The sequence below is a fragment of the Plectropomus leopardus genome, chromosome 8 (genome assembly GCF_026936395.1).
Source record: "Plectropomus leopardus strain MGB_pleo_1.0 chromosome 8, ASM2693639v1, whole genome shotgun sequence".
In the NCBI taxonomy this organism is placed as follows: domain Eukaryota; kingdom Metazoa; phylum Chordata; class Actinopteri; order Perciformes; family Serranidae; genus Plectropomus; species Plectropomus leopardus.
Window position 1 is genome coordinate 14,253,969 of NC_142183.1, and position 18,563 is coordinate 14,272,531.

Here is an 18,563-nt window from a genome sequence, read left to right on the forward strand (position 1 = left end):
CACTTTGTAAAGCATCTGATGGCAGATCAGAACACAATCCTTACCGACGCAGTTGTCACAGATGCTGCAGTGAGACGCTCGAGGCGGTCGAAAGATCTTGCAGGTGTAGCAGTACTTGAGCTTGACGATCTGGTTGTTGATCTGAACATTGCGAATCCGAGGTGGGGGTCGCTGGCCTGCCGGGACGTTCCCATTGGCAGCCTCTGTGGAGACAAAAAGAAACATTCATTAGCAGGCGTTGCTAATCTTGATCACACAGTAGATAACTGTAAAAGGCTTCATGTAATTGCCATCAAATATGACACCACAAACTACGTCCTCAAAAATCACAAAACTCTGACATCATATTGACAAAAAATGAACATTATAAGATCTACAAATTTTCATGTCGGGCTACCCCCTGAAAGTCGGAGACCTCTCAGTCTAGTGCAGGTCTAGCAGTCATTCCTTATTGCCAGAATGTGTTGAGCGTACTTCTGGAGGCATTTTGTTCCCCAGATTTAGCTGCAGAGTAAACGTCCTTGCTTTCACACTGCTCTTTGGTACAAGGAGCTGCTGACCCACACGCAGGCTGAGTCTGAAGCCTCTTTCACACATGTACTGCAAACCAGAAATTATTAAGACATTATCCTTAGGAGCTGTATGTGAGAACGCAAATGTCCGAATTAGCTGGATCGGACATTAAATGGACTTTTATTCTGCCAGTTCATGGTACAAAGTCCATGTAGTGGACTGTTGTGATTGAGGCCATATGTGAAAAGGGCAGGTACTCGTCTGCATGATTCACAGTGAGTGAGGACGCACATCATGAAACTTCAGCAAAACTGGAAGAAAACAATTACTAATGAGTGAAGAAGACAGGTAATTTCCACAAAGACAGCAACAAAAGATTCAAATTGGTGATATGACAAGATTCGGAAACTTCTGCTGAGAAAGATGAAGCAGAAATCATCACACAAATTAGAGGAAGAGCACAAGTTTATGACCATATTACAAACCGCCATGTAATCTGCCTCCTTCCACTCTACCCAGGTGCCACCCCTCACCTAAACCCAGCCGAGTATTTCCAGTGGGTGAGAACCCATCTGACACAGACAGTCTCCTACTGTGTGCTACATGTGAGAAAGGGAAACTCCAGACAATATCCAGACCTGATTCTCTGGATATTTTCTGTAATTCGTATATGAAAACGGCTTAGGCAAGACGGAGGCAGATGGAAGAAGAGAAGGTTTCCCCAGTAAGAATCCAAGATAACGTTATTGAATCTACAGCTCACAGCAAATTAATACCAAACTGTCTCATGCATGCTTTTGTTTGATTTTTTGTGTCGGGAAAAACAATATTGTTACACATTTCCAATTTGTTGTTAGTGTACTAACTCACTCAAAGGCCTAACTTGTATGCCCACTGTATAACGTAAACGTTGTCACCCTGAACATCGTGAAACCCCTTTTCAAACTCAAGATGGGAAAATCCGACTGGTCAAATATTCACACCAAACAGCTATATCAAATTGACGTAGTTCTGAGTCGAGTGCAGCCCTAGTTTCTTGCAGCCCTGTCACACCTGGTGGCATTAGTCTGTATGGTCCTAAAGAAGCGTTTAGGAATATGAGATTCAGTGACAAGGACAAGAAAAAAATGGGACGTAAATCTTGACAGCTGAACCTTGAGAGTGTGACTGAATGATAACATTGGCTCAACACGGTATTGATGACTGTGGATTTACATGTTAATATTATTTATCAGCAACGCTATAACACAGTGTTCCTATCACTGAGATATCTTATAGGTGAGATGGTTTTGTTTTTGCAGTCACCAACCAAAATCTTATTCTCACACATTCACTTCTCTTGGCAATTCAGATCTTTGTGATTATGTAGCACTGCAGGCGCCGAGAGGGTGGAGAGGCTGGCTAATGACCAGGGGGCTGCTGGCTGGAGTCTCTCAGGAGAATAACTGTTAGGGAGAAATCTACCATTAACATGCTGTACGGGGAAGATGTGAATGTGAAGTTAATGAAAAATAGCATGCATGCTCATTTGACTTTCTGGGAATAAATCAAGATAAGAAATGTGGTATTTGTTGAATTTATCCAGACATGAACATAAACCGAGCTGCATTTTTATCATTTGTATTAAGCTGTGAATAAACATTCTCCGTTATGTGAAACAAAACCGTCTCTGCGTGAATAAATCAAGCAAACTAGCACCATTATAAACCTTCCATAATACATCTACAGACACAGAGATCGTGAAATTTACTTTATCTGACAACACAAACTGCTCCGTGTTATCAATCTAGTGGATGCAGGATTAGTGGCTTTCAGGGTAAACCAGCAGAGAATAAATTAATGAGTCATCACTCACGGGGAACGATGCCACTCCCTCGGGTAGCAAAGCTCTGACTGCTAGTGGCATTATATATTCCAAGAGGATGCCTCTCCTCCTATTAGCATTTCCCCTCGGGACTTGCAGCGAACAGGCTGAGGGAACAGAGCACAGAGGCAGCGGCAGCTACATCAACATGCCTGCCTCAGCCTCACAATGAGATCCGTACCTGCCTCCTCGGCTGGCTGCTATCCGTTTGCACGCCCACACTCATAACAGCAAACAGCTACTCAAACACATTAAAAAACATACTGTATAAGAGCTACAAGAGTGGGACGGATGTTGTTAAACTAAGTGCTTCATTTAGTGGCTTCAGTGCATATTCTTCACATGGTCATGTGACCCAGTTTAGTATTTAAGTGATGAATATTTTTGCTATTTTAGGAGATCGGTTGAGATGTTTTAGGCGGAATGTAAAATATTTGACCAAAAAAGGAAAGGAGAACCATTGGCATTAAAGACCGAGTGAAATGAAAAATACATTTTCGAAGTTTGAATCCTGTGTCCCTGTGAAAATTATTTACTTTTTGCTATATGCCAAATTTATGTCAAAATAACAATATCAGAGTATTTTTAGATTCCCAAATCCCTGTTTTTTCTTTTTCTGTAAAACGGTTTGAAATGTTTGATGACTCATCCTGCACACAGGGGCTTTTACAAACATCCATTCAATCAATGAGACTTTGGGAGACTAGCTAGCCTCGACGGTAACATCAAACCGCACTTCACTGTTTATTGCTTGCAGTAACTAATAGAGTAATATAGAGGAGCAGGAAGAGATTTGTATTTGTATATCATTTATTCAAAACATTTGTTTTCAACACTATGGACGTGGTCTAATTTATTCATCTTTTCCTCGTCCTTTTTCTGATCTAATGGTGAGGTTGTGTAGCTGGAGCAAACCGTCCGCTCAGCAGTGGACTCTGCTGTAGCTCTGTATCGCTCTAAACTCTAAGCCTGTCCACTTTTTAGCAGTTCAATCCATCAGACTCTATAAAATTAAGGATGTAGCTACCGTGACATCACCCGTTGGTTTGTGCCACAGGTGTCCATTTTTGGACGATTGGTGGTACTGTGAAGGAGTGAGAGATGGATCTGACTGATAGACACTGGCAACACCTTGCAGACAGCCTGTCTCTTAAGAGGCCCCACCCTTAAATATACGTAACTTTGAGCCTAAAAAAAATGTAAACCAGTGAATTATTATTATTATTATTATTATTATTCACCCCTTGTACAGTTGTCATGACTGTTGAAACCCAACTGTTCTCTGTACCAGGCTGTAAACATGTTTATTTCTGCTGCAAAGTTGGGAATTTTAACATGGACGTCTATGGGGATTGACTTTCTTTTGGAGCCAGCCTCAAGTGGCCATATGAGGAACTGCAGTTTTTAGCACTTCCACGTTAGCCTTATTTTTTAGCCCTGGAGGTTGCTGCTTGATCCAATCAATTGCAAAAAAAATAAGATTTGATGACTGATTTAAATCCCCTTTGTAACTGTACAATGCTCAAATATTCTGTTTCTCTGGGAAATACTATGTCCAAGCGCAGATACTAAAGATGCACTTACTAGAGGGAGTTTAAGTGTCTACACTCGCACTTATATTTACCACATTTATTCTCGCTTTTCTGCATTCAATAGCCCCACTAAATTAAATATCATCTCTAGACCGCTGATCTGACAAAAAAAAAGAACTTCTGAGGGGCAATTGTAATATATTTCTTTAACAATCAGCGTAAAAATAATTTACACCTTGATCCATAATGAATATAATCATTAGTCACAGCTCTGTTAACATCAATAATTCCCAATGAGATTTCCTCATATGAACTACATGCAGATGCTGTACATTATCCAGCGGGGTCATCCCAGCCACAGTTAGACCAGTGAGCCATTGTCATCCGGCATGCGGTATGAGTCACCCTCATGATGACAGAAGCACTGGCTGCCAGTGAACCCGTTCTCAGAGGACCGACTGCCTCAGCCTTGCTTTTACAGCCCTCCTCTGTCATGAGTTGAGACCAGTCCCCACCCATGCCTCTTGACCGGAATGAGAGAGCACGAGTGATGTCTGAAGGACACCGTGAATCTTTAACCGAGACAAAGAGTGAACGTTGAACAGCCACACAGGCAGACAGGGAGGGAGGGAGAAGAGTTAGGAGGCAGGGAGGGCTGTTGCAGATATATTGCAGAATAAAAGCCGATTCCCGATATAAAGAGATTCTGGACAGCCCGGGGAGTAAACATGAAAAAAAATTGCAATGCTCCGAAAGACAACAAGGCTTGTTCATTTTTTGTTTGCAAAGGCTTTGTTGTCATTATGATACAGCGCATACTTTGTTTAGTGTAATGAGACAACAGGATCCCTTGTAATGAATGTGTTCAAGCTCTACATCCACAGACGAGCTCACACAACCTTCAGCAACATAAAGCATAACAAACATGAATAAACCAACAGGGCTGAGGCTGTCTGCTCACTGCTTAACTAGCATATATACTGAAGTATTTATGCCTCCAAAATACTTTCACTTGAGCTGCTTCCACCAAGTCCAGATCTTTGGATGTCATTTTATACAAAAATAACAACGTAAATGAAGACACAACAGCACATGAGCTGTAATAACCATTTGTCCTGTTGTTGATTTAACATTTGGATGGATATAGATAAGGGATTTGTGCCTGGTGGTTTTATCAGTACTGATTGTACAGAGAAGCAGTGCACACTTCAAGGTGAGGCGCTGCACAGCAATCACACGAGAAGAGGTGAGACCACACGTTGCTTCACACCTGACAATAATCTGCAGTGTTATTACTGAATGCAAGAATACGGATGGTACTGGGCTTTTCTTCTGTTCACAGCAATGAATGTGTACCACCATTAGGGCTGGGCCATCTGCCTAAAAATTATATAGCGATAAACATTTTCAAGTTGGCAGATATTGATAATTATCTACCAAAAGAGTCAAATCATTAGCCTGTTCTTCAGTTTAAAGGCTGATTTTTTCTCCTAAGTAAAAGTTGAAGAAAAATTCTGCTAGTTGTAGTAGGAACTATTAGTAACAGTAAATCTGAGGTGTATTCAAATCAATTACAATCAAAATAATGTCAATAAATACAACAATAAATAGACAAATAATTCTTCATTTTGGTCAGTAGCATTTCACCATATGCAAATCTATCCCAAGGTTTGTAAAGATACTAAATACTTTTATTTCATTATGTTTTTGTATTTTTTGTTGTTGCTGTTGTATGTCTTGTCTTTGTTTTGTTACAGTATTTCTATTCTATTTTATATTTTATATTTTTATATACTGGTGTTGGTACTTATATCTACTTGCTATAATTCTTTTTGCTGGCATCAATGCAACTGCAATTTCCCCCCAGGGATCAATAAAGTATTTCTGATCCTGTTTTTAAATGTGCAATGAGGACTATTACGACTGTTTTTTAAAGGGTTAGTTCAGATTCACCACAGTCACACAATAACACAAACTAACAAACTGAGGCAGCACTAGACCAGCAGCTTCCTGGTTCTCTGAGAAGAAAATAGCTGCTTTTCTGGCTTTGAAGAGAGAATAGATAAATCTTCAGTTCCCCATCAGAGAGGGCTGTGTGACAGTAGGGTAAAATCGGGAAAATAATTTATACACACTCGCCAGCATAGGTAAAAGTAAAAGCCAACCACAGATTCACTCTCGTTTGATGTTTCGCTTCACTATATTTGCCTTTCCCTTCAGAGCGTTGTCTGTTGGATGCCTGCTGCTTAAGGTCTGAGCCTGGTTGCTACATTTCCATAAAGTCGTAACCTCACCTGAGCGCTGTGGGAGTACACGCCTATAAACATCCTGAACACAAAGGTTAAGAAGAAAATCAAAAAATACAGGTAAGGAGCAGAGTCTCTGCAGAAAACTGCCATACAGGTCAAACATGATGATTGAGAGGAATTACTTCTGTATGAGTTTATATGCTGTTGTTGTTGTAATTTTCAATGATCTAGTTTTACTATAATGCTTTAACAAGCAAAATTGTGACCAATTTTCTTTGTTGTGAATGTAAATGTTCGAGTTGAGCAATAGTTTAAGTGCCATAATGATTATATTACTTATTTGTAATGTTCTCTACTTTTATTATAATGCTGCACTAAGTTGATTTGAGAGCAATTTCTGAAGACACATTTTAGTTTGTTTACTTGCTATTTCATGGGAAAAAAATAAATAAATAAAAATGCTGCACTAAGTGGATTTGTCATAAGAGCCATATAAAAATATTTTTAGTTTTTCTTTTTTGTTATTTTGTGAAAATGAAATAAAATAAAACCCTCAGGAACTGTTTGGATGAAGATATTCTTACTTGTATTGCAATGCAGAGCTATTAAACTGTCAAACATACACACTGGACTGATTGTAATAACTTTAAAGTACTTGAAGTGTGCATAGTGCTGCTGCATTATCCAGGTAAAGCCAAGTATCAGATCAGGATGCAGTATCAGTATCAGCAGACAGTCCTCATCAAATGACTGATTGGGATCTGGGGTAAAAGAACGGGATTGGGACATCTCTACCCCACAGTACATCTTCAAACTGATACTGATTTTTAGGTGACTAGAAATATGTTTTGCTGCTGCCCCCGTTCATAGCAGTACATTGTTTAACGTCTGTGGCTGTACACCTGCTGCTTCTCCAACCTGGGAGCGTGTCGACCGCCATCTCCTGTATGTAGACTACCAGCTAGTATGGACTAGCTCACACAACATCACTTAAAAACAAACAAACAACAACAAACTGTAACTATAGGAAATGAAGTGTTTGAAACTATGCAGAGAATAAACAAAAATATTTCTAAGTTAGTCTTTAAGCCTGTAACTCACCAATTTCCATCTCGATGAATGTGGCTTCCTCTGGAAGAGCCCGCGGCAGCACCCCGGGGTCACTGAAGCTGGTCCTCAGCAGCATGGCGATGACGAAGAGAAAGAGCAGGGCAGCGAAAACTGGGATGGCCGGAGACAGATGGATAGCCAGGTAAGGGCATCTGTAGGAAAACAGAGATGATAAAGATCCAGTCTAAACACAGGTAAAGTTTCTCAGAGAGGTGAAGAGGGGAAAGCTTTTTATTTTCATTTATTGAAAAGCTGTCAAGCCACAGTTTTTGTCTGCAGGTACAGTTGTCTCTGTTTGGCCTTATTAAAGTAAACAACAAAACTGTGAGTGAGAAACTTTGTGTCTTGCTTTGTCATGATTAAAGCCACTATGGGTAGTTGATTAAATTATTGTTCGATTACCGGGTGGTTTATAATTTTTGTGGATGTGGCTTCTCTTAAGTAAGTATTTGCTGTTTTTTTTTTTTTGTTTTACATCACTGATTGCTATAGGGTTTCAGCAGTGAAAGATTTTTATGGTATGATAACCATCTCAGAAAATATTGCAGTTTCAAGGAATTACAAACTCATTAGCAGTCAGGATGACCCTTAAAAGAATAAAAAGTTTTGGTTGGACACACATTTTATCATTTTAATTATGACTTAAAACGATTTTTAAAAGGAAGAATGTGTAAAAAGTCCCCCTTTTATAAATAAGTAAAATAAAGGTAAGCTTGTCCGTCCAGTTGCTTTTTTTTCCTTCAAAACTGTAGATAAGCAAATATACACGTTATGATAATTGTCAGCTTTCATATCAAGGTATACCTAAAACACAGTATATTACTGCAACCCTAGTACACTTAATATGACATTTCTGAGTGCTGGTTGACCATTTGTCCCCTTGTATCTGGGGAAATGAGATGGACATTTTTCAAAACATTGACATTTTTTAGATAGAACAACGAATAATTCCCAGATAAACTGAATCATCAGCTGCAGCCCTAGATTTCACACCAAAAGAAATACCCTTTGAATTAAAATATTTCATATTTTTGCACCACAACTACATGATGACTGCAGACAACAACCTTAACACAAGCTGGAGAGCCCTCTCAAGAAGAGCATGTGCAGAGAGGGCATGACACGACAACGTACATATTCTAAACTGCTGTTCTGAGCAGAAGGTCACGAACCACGAGAGCTGCCCTTTCTCTGGACCGAGCCGAAGTCATGGCCGTGAATAAACAACACCATGCCACGCTCCCCCTCACCTTCTGGAAGAAGATTGGAGGACATTAGCATAACTCCGTTTGCCGGGCCATTGAGATTAGAGCCAGCAGGGCTCCACGGAGAAGGCCTGCTGCTCAGAGCGATAACAGATGTGAGCTGCAGTGCAAAGTGCTGCGACAGAACAGAGCAGCAGCAGCAGCAGAGGCTACTGCATGAAGTTATTAATAGTTAAACTGTGCAGCCTCATCTCCCTCCCAAGTGGCCGGGATCATATATTCATAATGCAACACTAATGTTGCACTACAGGAGAGCAAGGTATTGTGCCATATCCTGTACAAGACTAACGTTTGTACTGCACGTCAGGCATAAAGCCTGCAGACACTCTGCTTCATTATATGGAAGATGGAAATTTGGACAATTAAAACTCAATACATGAATATCTCCTCTGAAGAGACATACATCAGTTATTTCATCAGACTACATTACATTTCATCAGTTAATCGATTAGTGGATGGACAGCAAATAAATCTGCATTTATTTAAATGATTGATTGATTAATTAAGCTGTTTTTCAAGGGAAAAATCTTACAGATTCCTTATTTCTAGCATCTTAAAGTAGTATTTTAACGCTGGAAAGATGGTCTTTTTACAGAACTAGGCTGTCTATGCAGTAGAAAAATAGCAAAATACTTCTGAAATTTGTGCTACATGACCGGAAAAAAAACGAACACATTTAAGGCAAGAAACAGACAATGCAGTAACAGAATCTTTGTTTATATATAATAGTGCTACTTAGTTTTACCATTAATCTCAGTTTTTTCAGCCTCTGTTTTCACTGTGCAGGAAACAGTATGCTGCCCACTTCCTATGCATGAACTCGTGCTATTACAGCTAAACAGGGCATTAAAATAGGTTTCTGAAAACATTTTAGAGAGAAATAGGTTGTACAGTAACATATCTTGGTTTATTTTCCATCAGATGTATCACATGATCAGTGTTAGAGAGAGAGCGGGGCGGGTAAGTCTCTTAATGCACCTCTATACTCTTTGTTTGTGGCAGCTGCATGAGTGGTACAGCCAGCAGTTTGAGCAAAAGCTGGAAGGGGAGCAGAGAGACGCAGGCACTGGAAATACTACCCATATTATTATGACACAAAGCTGTTCAGAGAAAATATCCCTTTAATGTGAGAAATGTATGGTTTTCTTTGCCTTAAATGATAATAAACTAAGTATCTTTGGATTTGAGACAAAGCAAAGTTTACAGATGCATTATTTACTTTATGCATCTGTAAATTTACTATTATTTACTATTTACTGACATTTTACAGACCAAATGATTAAATGATGATTAGAGAAAATAAGCAGTCAAGTAACACATCTAATAAATAATCTTTAGAAGCAGCTCTACATATAGAAAATTTGGACTAAAAAAATATTTTTCCATACAAAATACTGTGCAAGTTGCATTTGTGTGGAATATAATATCCCATATGGACAGCAGCCATTTATCTGTATCACGTATCAGCCAAAACGCTGCAGATACAGTTACATAAATGAGTTTGACCTATAAAGTATTTTGGGTGCTTGAACACAGCAGTGAAGCATGAGAATGTTTTTTACAGAGTGAATGTTGTACAGAGGCAACACAAAAAAAGAAGAGATGTATCTGTCCAAATCCTAATGGACTGCACTGTACCTCTGACATCCCATAATAAGCGCTGAGACAACAGGTCATTTAATCAATCAGCAGCTATTTGGATTGATAAAGTGGGTTTTCAGAAACGGAGGGTTTGCCACCGTCTTCTGCTTTCAATCATGGTAAATTGAACATTTTTGAGTTCTGGACACTGACAATCAATATTGTTCTTTCTCGTCTGGGTGGCATTTCTTTCATTCTCAGAGCGCACGTAGCATCTACGCATTCACACACACAAACACACACACACACACAGCTAAAAGGAAAAGGATGTAGCTGAGTAAACAACTGCCAGTCAGCACAACATGGCAGAGAACAAAGTCCACCTGTTTGGTCGCACCTGTTTATGTAGACACACCATGCAGGTACGTCAGCATACCTGTGCACTAATGAAACAACAACAATCACACACACACAGCACCTGCTGAACTGGTCTGAGCAGTTTCCCTGCAGTGTCTTTTTTCAGCCTAATGGAAACTCGGAGCAGAGATCGAATCAATAGAAATTTCCACTGGACCAGGCTTGTGAAGTGTGTTTGGCCCATTTGTTAGAGCAGAGACAGCAGCAGCGAGTCAGCCAGTTGGATTCAGACTGAGGAGAGTCTGTCGATGAAGTGTAATTCCCGTAATGATGACTGGTAGGTATTGGAGGCACGCTCAATCATCGCTTCCCATCAGGCTCTACACGTCCTTCCTGGATGTGACCGTTTCCTCCGCTGCTGTTGAGGAGCAGGGTGGTGCTATGTGTTCATCAGTCACCACAAAGGCAGGAGGCAAAAAACTGAACTTAATCAGGTCCTGTGTCCGTGTGAGGAAAATGTTTTCATCGGCGAGACGATCAATCAGACCGCCAAGTGCCACTAACATGCCACTGACACATTTCCAGTCTTTCTGCCTCTCCTCTGAGCCTCACAATAAACTAGTTCCAGTGGTGTAGAGTACTCAAGTACCCCGTCCAGCTCCAACAGGAAAATGCTGCTTATGTGTTAAAGGGTTACTTGACTGAAGTCTGAGAACTAGAGCAAATTTGGCTCCAGAGGCAGCTGTGTGAAGTCTGACAAACTGCCTCAAGTGATGTAACCTGAGTCAGCATCAGCTGGGGCTGAAGACTACAAGTTTGAAGATGATAAAAAATCTGGGGGTGAGGAGTTAGAAAGACGTGAGTTTAACAGATCGCTGTAGCCCGCTTCACTTCTCTTGAGGCTAACAGCTCAAGGCAGGTTGTTATCATCTGCTGTTTCTACTCATGCCTACAAAGTACTATTAAAGTAATGCACTATGATTCATATATAACCCGCATAATCATGAACCAGGAGGCTGTGATCACATAACCTATATGCTGCAGGCTGTCGCCAAAGGAGGAAGTGAGCTGACGTGGCTTAAGGACTGAAAAAGTCCACGAAATGGGGCTTTGAAACTGTTGCGCAGTAACCTGCCGCCTCCGGACATTTCAATGAAATGAAGGCAGCAAAGGACAGCAGTTTTCAAACACGACAGCAGGATATGAAGTGGTAGCCACCCATGTGAATGCACACAGATTTTGCTTTGCTTTGCAGAATTCACTGTGCTGAGCTTTTGGTAGTTGCCTCCAAATTTTGGACGATCAAATAGCAGGCATAGTGGAGGTTGAAAGAAGACAAGAAGAAGCTGATAGTGTTGGTGTCTAAATATCTTGAGATTTACAACATGGCGCTAGCAACTTATAAATCAACCAGAAGAAAAAATGTGCCTCTGGTAACATTTCCACCAAACTTCAGATGACTGGTAAATTGTCCAAATATGTAAAAATATTTTTTCAGTAATTTCAATGATCAGTGATTTGCCATCGCATCCTTTGTCAAAGCGGTTACACGGCGGTGTGAAGGCAGTTTAAGGAGGACAAGGTGATGGACTGGTCAAAAAAACATAGGACTGTGACCCAGGAGACCAGCGTTTGTGTCCCATGTGAAACAAAAAGCTGAGTTATTTTATGTTAAATAAGTATGTCAAGTAACCTCATCATGCGAAAATGAGCAACCGAAACGTAATCTAACCCCTAAGGGTGTTATTTTGTGGGACATTATAACTGTAATCTGTAAGATATCGTATGAAACGTTGTTCGAGGTTACGTTGCTCCAGCTTATATGACAACCAAATCTCTTGCTGCCTTTAAATGCAGTCATGTATACAGTGTTCCTGAAAATAGTCCATCTAAACGCCGCTCTCCTGTGGTTTTCATTCTCAGAGTGGCCAGGCATTGATAAGGAAGAAGAATGTGTGAAGAAAAAAAGATAATATCTCAGTCAACATCGTACAATTTGAGGGGTGATATGTTTAAACTTGTGTAGGCCGTGAATTCAAAACCACAAAAATATATTTCAGTCTTTCAGCTTTTGTATGCAAGTTAAGTGTTTCTGCCATATGCTGCACTCTATTTTGTTCCCTTAATGGACCCCTACACAACTGTCAGAAAATCATTAAACAGTGACCATTAGACCCTGAGCTCTCTGAATATAGAAAAGAAGTTTTTTATAGTTTAAAAATGGGATCCCATTAGCTGACAAACCTGCAATCAGCTTGTCATAAATAAACAAGAATCACATTAATATGAAAATTTATCGTGTTACATAAGAGATAAGTTAAATTCAGTGCTGCTGATTCTGTATGGAAAGTGTGAAGTTCACTTTACTGTGTGTGTGTCTGTGTGTGAGCATTAGATGCATTAGGGTGTGTCTGCTGCAGACTTTGATCCAGAGGATTTCCCCCCTTAACTCAGGATGACACGAGCTCAAAGAAAAGAGGCTTGTAAAGTCGGGTTATCGCTGAATTAAAATTACTTCAACTTCTCAGCAATAAAACCACTGAACTCAGGATTAAAACGTCACCGTGTCATGCTTTAGTGACTCATGACATTTAACCTCTGTTGGGCATCTCAGGCTCTTCCGTTATTAATACTTAACAGTTGTACGCCGTTGAGGATCTGAATGAATCATGCTACAGCTGAATAATGTATTGCGGTGCAGTAACTCTGTCATACAAAAATCTGAACAAAGATCAAAAAGGACAAAAGCTCGAAAATTCTAGTTGCTGTCTCCACAAACAGACAGAAAACCACTCCATTACCCAACTTGGTAAATATTCTCAGTAGAAATGGATTTCGTAAGACCCTCTGCAGCAGAAATCTCTGACTACTTTTGCATTTTAACACAGTTATGATCACGCCTTTCCAGTTCATGGCTTTCATGTAATATGATTATGTTTCAGACATAAAAACACACTTTGAAAAATAAATGCAGCCCTCTTTGAGAAATCCAGAGGGTCGTTTGACAACATTTACCAATGGCCCAAAACTCTTACGTCTTTTCCAACCATGTGGATGAAAAATTATCAAGTCAAGTCATTATTTAAGTGACAACTTTATATTTTTTAATTATTTCATGTCAAGGCAATTAAGTACATTTACACAAGAATGGTACAGTTTTGAAGTATGTACTTCACTTGGCTTTTCTCATTTCATACTTCATACTTGACTTGCTTTTCAGATCTCAAATTAAAGATTAAAGATTATAGCAGTGGTTCTCAACTTCTCTGGCTTGCAGCCTCTTACAAAAACTCAAAGAGAAAGATTTCCACTAAAAATTTCTCAGATGGTTTAAGTTAAATAACTGTTTCCAAAACAGTAAAATTATCCATAATTTCACAAAAATAACTAGAGAAAAATAAAATTCTTACATAAACGTTCAAAAAATATTTTGTTTTTCACTCATTCATCATCTCACAATCCCACAGATTCATCCTGCAGCCTTTTGGAGGGGCCTCCCGCTATGTTGGTTTAACTAGTTAAAACTAGCTCGACTTTGACAACAGCTACAAAAACAAAATGCTGCTCATTCGCTGATGCAAAGTCTAACAATGTGATGTATAACAGGGGACCATTTTCTCAAATGAGTAAATTTAAAAAGTAAAGAAACACTTGTAATTAATGTAATTTTGTTTTTTTTTAACTTTTTTTTTATTACTAATAAATCTACCTTCAACCTTCTACTCAACACCCCAAATGATAATTTGTATAATAATTAACTTACACCCCGTGTTACTTTGAAGTAGTTTTCCCCGAATGCATCAAAAACGAAGCACTGAGCATACGACTGATAATACTGCATGTGCTATGTAAGAAAAAAACATAGCTTTAGTTCTGCTTTAGTTACTCCTCTTTCACTTTAATTTATCAAAATTTTTACTTTACTTTACTTTAAGTAAAGGATCTCAGTACTTCTTCCTCTGGTTCGGAGATGTAACTTGGGAAACAGGTCAAAAATCCAAATTTTTACATCAAACCAATATTCAAAAGTTAAATGGATGTTACTGTCCAGTATTTATATTAACTTCACAATAATGAAAATGGCTCACAAAAAGAGCAAAGACATATGTCAGGTCTAACGACCTGCATTAAGAAATACAGTCACAACTTGAGAAACATGAGAAAAATCCCTTTTAGCAGCAGACAGAATATTTTTCATCCTGTTGGTTTAAAGAGCGTCTGTGGAATCTGAAAATACCTTCACAACAGCAGTAAGTTTTAAACAGTCTTCTACGTTTTTAAGAAATCAACAGGTATTTTTTTCTTTTTAGAAAATTTAATATGTAGCTCTTTGACTCAAAGAAATTGTTATATAAAGGCACAAGCTGGAGCAATAGCATTGACCTCTCTGTGCACTATAAACATCCGACCAGAAACGTCCTTTAAAACTCTTGGAAATCCAATATATGAGTGATTTTTAAAAAAAGAAGCTACATTAAAGCTCCACAGGATGCAATCTGTTGCCTGTTTTAAATCAGTCTTCTTTGTTATGCAATACTTAAATACCATATGAGAGAGATGAAACATGAGAGCCAGGGTCTTGGTCCTCATACGAGGATTAAAGCTTGGATTACAGATGTTGCGTCACAGAATATTCACTAAGTGAAATGAAGAATGACGATAAATCTGCTGATTTAATTTCAGCCAAATGGAAAAACAATACTAGCTATTTTACCAGCTGACAAAAAAGGCAGCCATATCTATAAATTCAATCTAGGAGAGCACTTATTTCAAGCCAAATAGATGAGGGCAGAGTGAGGAAACGTATAAAGTATGGCTCAGGCTGTATGGCACAGGATGTGGGCAAAAATATCACTTCACCCTCCACAGACAAACATCCTCCTGCCAGGGAAGCTTCCAGAGAACAAAGCCTGTATATCACTGTTACTGTAAATGGTGCATGTACTCTGAACAGGGCATAAATCACATTATTGCTCATTTAGCCAGTCGGCAGTCTCTCTCTGATTGGCTAAGAGGAGAAAGGGCGGGGTCAGATGCTGAGGGAGGCTATGGGGTCAGTTACAACATCTCCTGTGACTGCAGCCGCTCGCTCTGCACTTCTGCTCAATAAATCTTCACGTTTTATGAAGCTGAGAGGACGGGTGGTCAGCCGGATGTAAGGATGTAGAGTACAAACACACAGAGACACGGGCAAAGAGACAGGATCAGTCTGATTACATGCACATATGCCTCTCTGGCCTCATGGCTCAGCGTCCTGCGGTGGACAGACAGATGACACACTGTCCTTGTGTTCCAGTTTTCTTGTTCCTTCATCCAAGCACCATAGGCGGCTATCCGCATGCTCTCATGCTCACATGCACACACACCACATTTACAAACATACGTATAGGAACCAAACCAGTGAGCATCCAACTGTGTGGAAGCCCTTTGTGGATACATGTAAAGCACCACAGATAAAGAGCAAAAATGTAATATCCCATTTAAAAATGAGATCGGTGAGTATTAAAGTGGACATGAAACCAACAGGGTGAGGACACAGTCCTAAAATTGATTCTGCCAGTGAAGGGAAAAACAGGCAGGGCCCACCCCTTCACTGAATAATTTGTTTAGTCATTCCTAATGGGTCTTTCCATTTGTGTATTCGGCTGCTCATTTCCGCAGTTTAGCACAAATTAAAGCACAGAGAGGTCTCCCTGCACGGGGTGCCGATGGCTGGTGATAAAAGTGAGATGTCTGCTCTGCTGGTGCTGGAAGAGAGCCAGCCCACGGTGGGACACTGCCCTCTCTGTTCTCCCATCAATGCCACCAGTGCAGCTCATAGCTTAAACTCAAGCCCATATGTAATGAATGAATCCTCAGAAAAAAAGCTGCAAGGACAGTAAATGTGTCAACAGGATGATGAACTACAGCAAAATGCACCAGAATTAGCTGATGAAAAAAGATTTGCTTCTAAAAATTTGATTATAACGATGCAGAGTCATGCATATGTGCAGTAGACTGTCAAACTTGGAACAATGATGATATTATAAATCATATTAATCATATTGGAGATGTTATTAGTGGATCTTTTTTTTTGGTTACTATTAATGACTGATTAGTTTCACTCATCTTTGGCACATGATGAGTTAAAAAACCCAACTAACTAACAACACTTAGAGTGGACAGTCATGCTAGCGGCTCTGTAAAAGCTGTACTGTGTGTCTAACATTTGCTAAGTAGCACTAAACACAAATCACAGCCAAAGCTGATGGGAAAGTCAACCACAGTAGTGCACAATTACATATATGACCAGATGTTGGCACCACATGAAAATATAAAAATGCCAAAACATTCACTGCTTCTCCTTCTCAAACGTGAGGATTTGCTGCTTTTCTTTAAAACGTATGATGTTTGCAGTATGTGGCCAACTGAATATACAGAAAGTACTTCTCCCGCTGGCCTCGCCCGTGAGTTTCGGCTCATAGACTTTACATTGTGATGGCGTCAAAGATTTTTAAAATCGCTTTTCTCGGCTTGAAGTTATGCAAATATAAAACCACCATGGGTCAAAATTCAATCAAAGAAAGAGTCATAATTGACCTTGTTTTGGGACCACAGGGGATTATTTTTGCTGCAATACCGCGAGTGGCCACTGAAAAACACTGAAAGCAAAGCTGAGTGGCTTTTCTGGGGCCTGATTAACAGTTACAGATATCTATGATAAAGCTAATGCTAATTTTTGCTATCAAATAACAGGCTTACTTACGTTAAAACAAAATGTGCTGGAAAAACTGAGCATCCTACTTCTTAGGGGGTCTTTGAGTACAACCATACACAGAACAATACTTCTTAAGCAACCAAAACTTAACTTTTAGAAACTGAAAACACACAGTGAAATAAAGACAGCTGTGGCTATGCCTCCACTCTGGGAGTCTGGGGTTATGCCGTGATTACGTTAACCAGCGTTATCACTGTGGTAGCAACTTAAGCAGCCACGCCTTAATTATGTGTAACTTTAAGCCTGAATAAAACTTAAACAGGGGAGTTATATTAAAGTCCAACCCCCACAGTTGTCATGAATGTGTAAATAATCTAGAGAGACCAAAATTGTTTTTGACACCACACTGTAAGCATGTTTATTTCTGGGTTTTGGGGGATTGCCTCACTGTTGGGGCCAGCCTAAAGTGTCCTCTTAAGGATCAAGAGTTTTTGGCACTTCTATGCTGGCTTCATTTTCCAGCCCTGGAGGCTGCCGCTTGATTAGACTTGACAATTTTCATAATATTCTGCATTTATAGTAAAAAAAAGGTAAATCCATTGAATGAGAAAATAATCTGCAGATTAATCAGCACTACCAAGAAAGACTGGACCTATAGTTTTAATGCTTGTATTAAATGTTGTTGCAAATGGGCAGTTTGTGAATGCATTAAACCTCAGAGTAGTTTTAGAGAAGGCTATTACTCTGTCAGAGGTTTAAATCAAATACGTATCAACGTGCCGTCTAATGGCAAGTTGGAAAATTACCCCCATGTTGTCTGGGCACAATCTCCGTGTTAATAACCATCCCCTCATGAGAGACAATTATGTTCAACTGTAATATGAACATAGCATGCTAACAACCCTCCAGCCATTAGTCACCGCAATGCCTCCTCCGGGCTCCGGACGCTCGGTGTGTGAAGTATCATCTCTCTCTCTTTGCTCCGAGCTGGACAACAGCTCCTTCTGTCCCGACTCAAAAGGAAAAAAGCAGGAGGCCATTAAAGTGCAGAGCAGATAGAGATGGGAAGGGCCTGGCACTATGTGAGAGCAGCTACTTCTCTTCTCTGCTATGCTCCAAATCCATTTGGCCCAGTAGCTGCATACACACCCACAGTCAAGAGGGGTTACTGTGCTTTAGAGCAGGATTTTGTGCTATATCATTGTGCCTGATTTGTCAGTTTAAAAACTGGCGAGACAAGAGAGATAAAAGAGGAAACAAAAACAGAAAATGAATGCCATCTGAATGAGAGGCAGCGCTGCTTTATGATCATCATTCAAGCTCATGTTCTTCATTTTAAAAACAATCCTCTGTGCAGCCTCAGCTGACAGGATTGGGGTTCGCATGCTGCATCCG

General features: G+C 39.8%; 1 protein-coding gene across 2 annotated transcripts in view; it reads right to left on the reverse strand.

Moving 5' to 3' along the window:
* zdhhc9 (zDHHC palmitoyltransferase 9) overlaps positions 1-18,563 on the reverse strand; it is a 42,319-nt gene that overhangs the window by 15,901 nt on the left and 7,855 nt on the right. For both annotated transcript variants that reach the window (XM_042493657.2, XM_042493655.2), the window contains exons 3-4: positions 7,260-7,420; positions 45-203 (exon numbers count right to left, since the gene is read on the reverse strand). In XM_042493657.2, the coding sequence (XP_042349591.1) occupies positions 45-203; positions 7,260-7,420 (320 nt within the window). The remainder of the gene's footprint in view (positions 1-44; positions 204-7,259; positions 7,421-18,563) is intronic.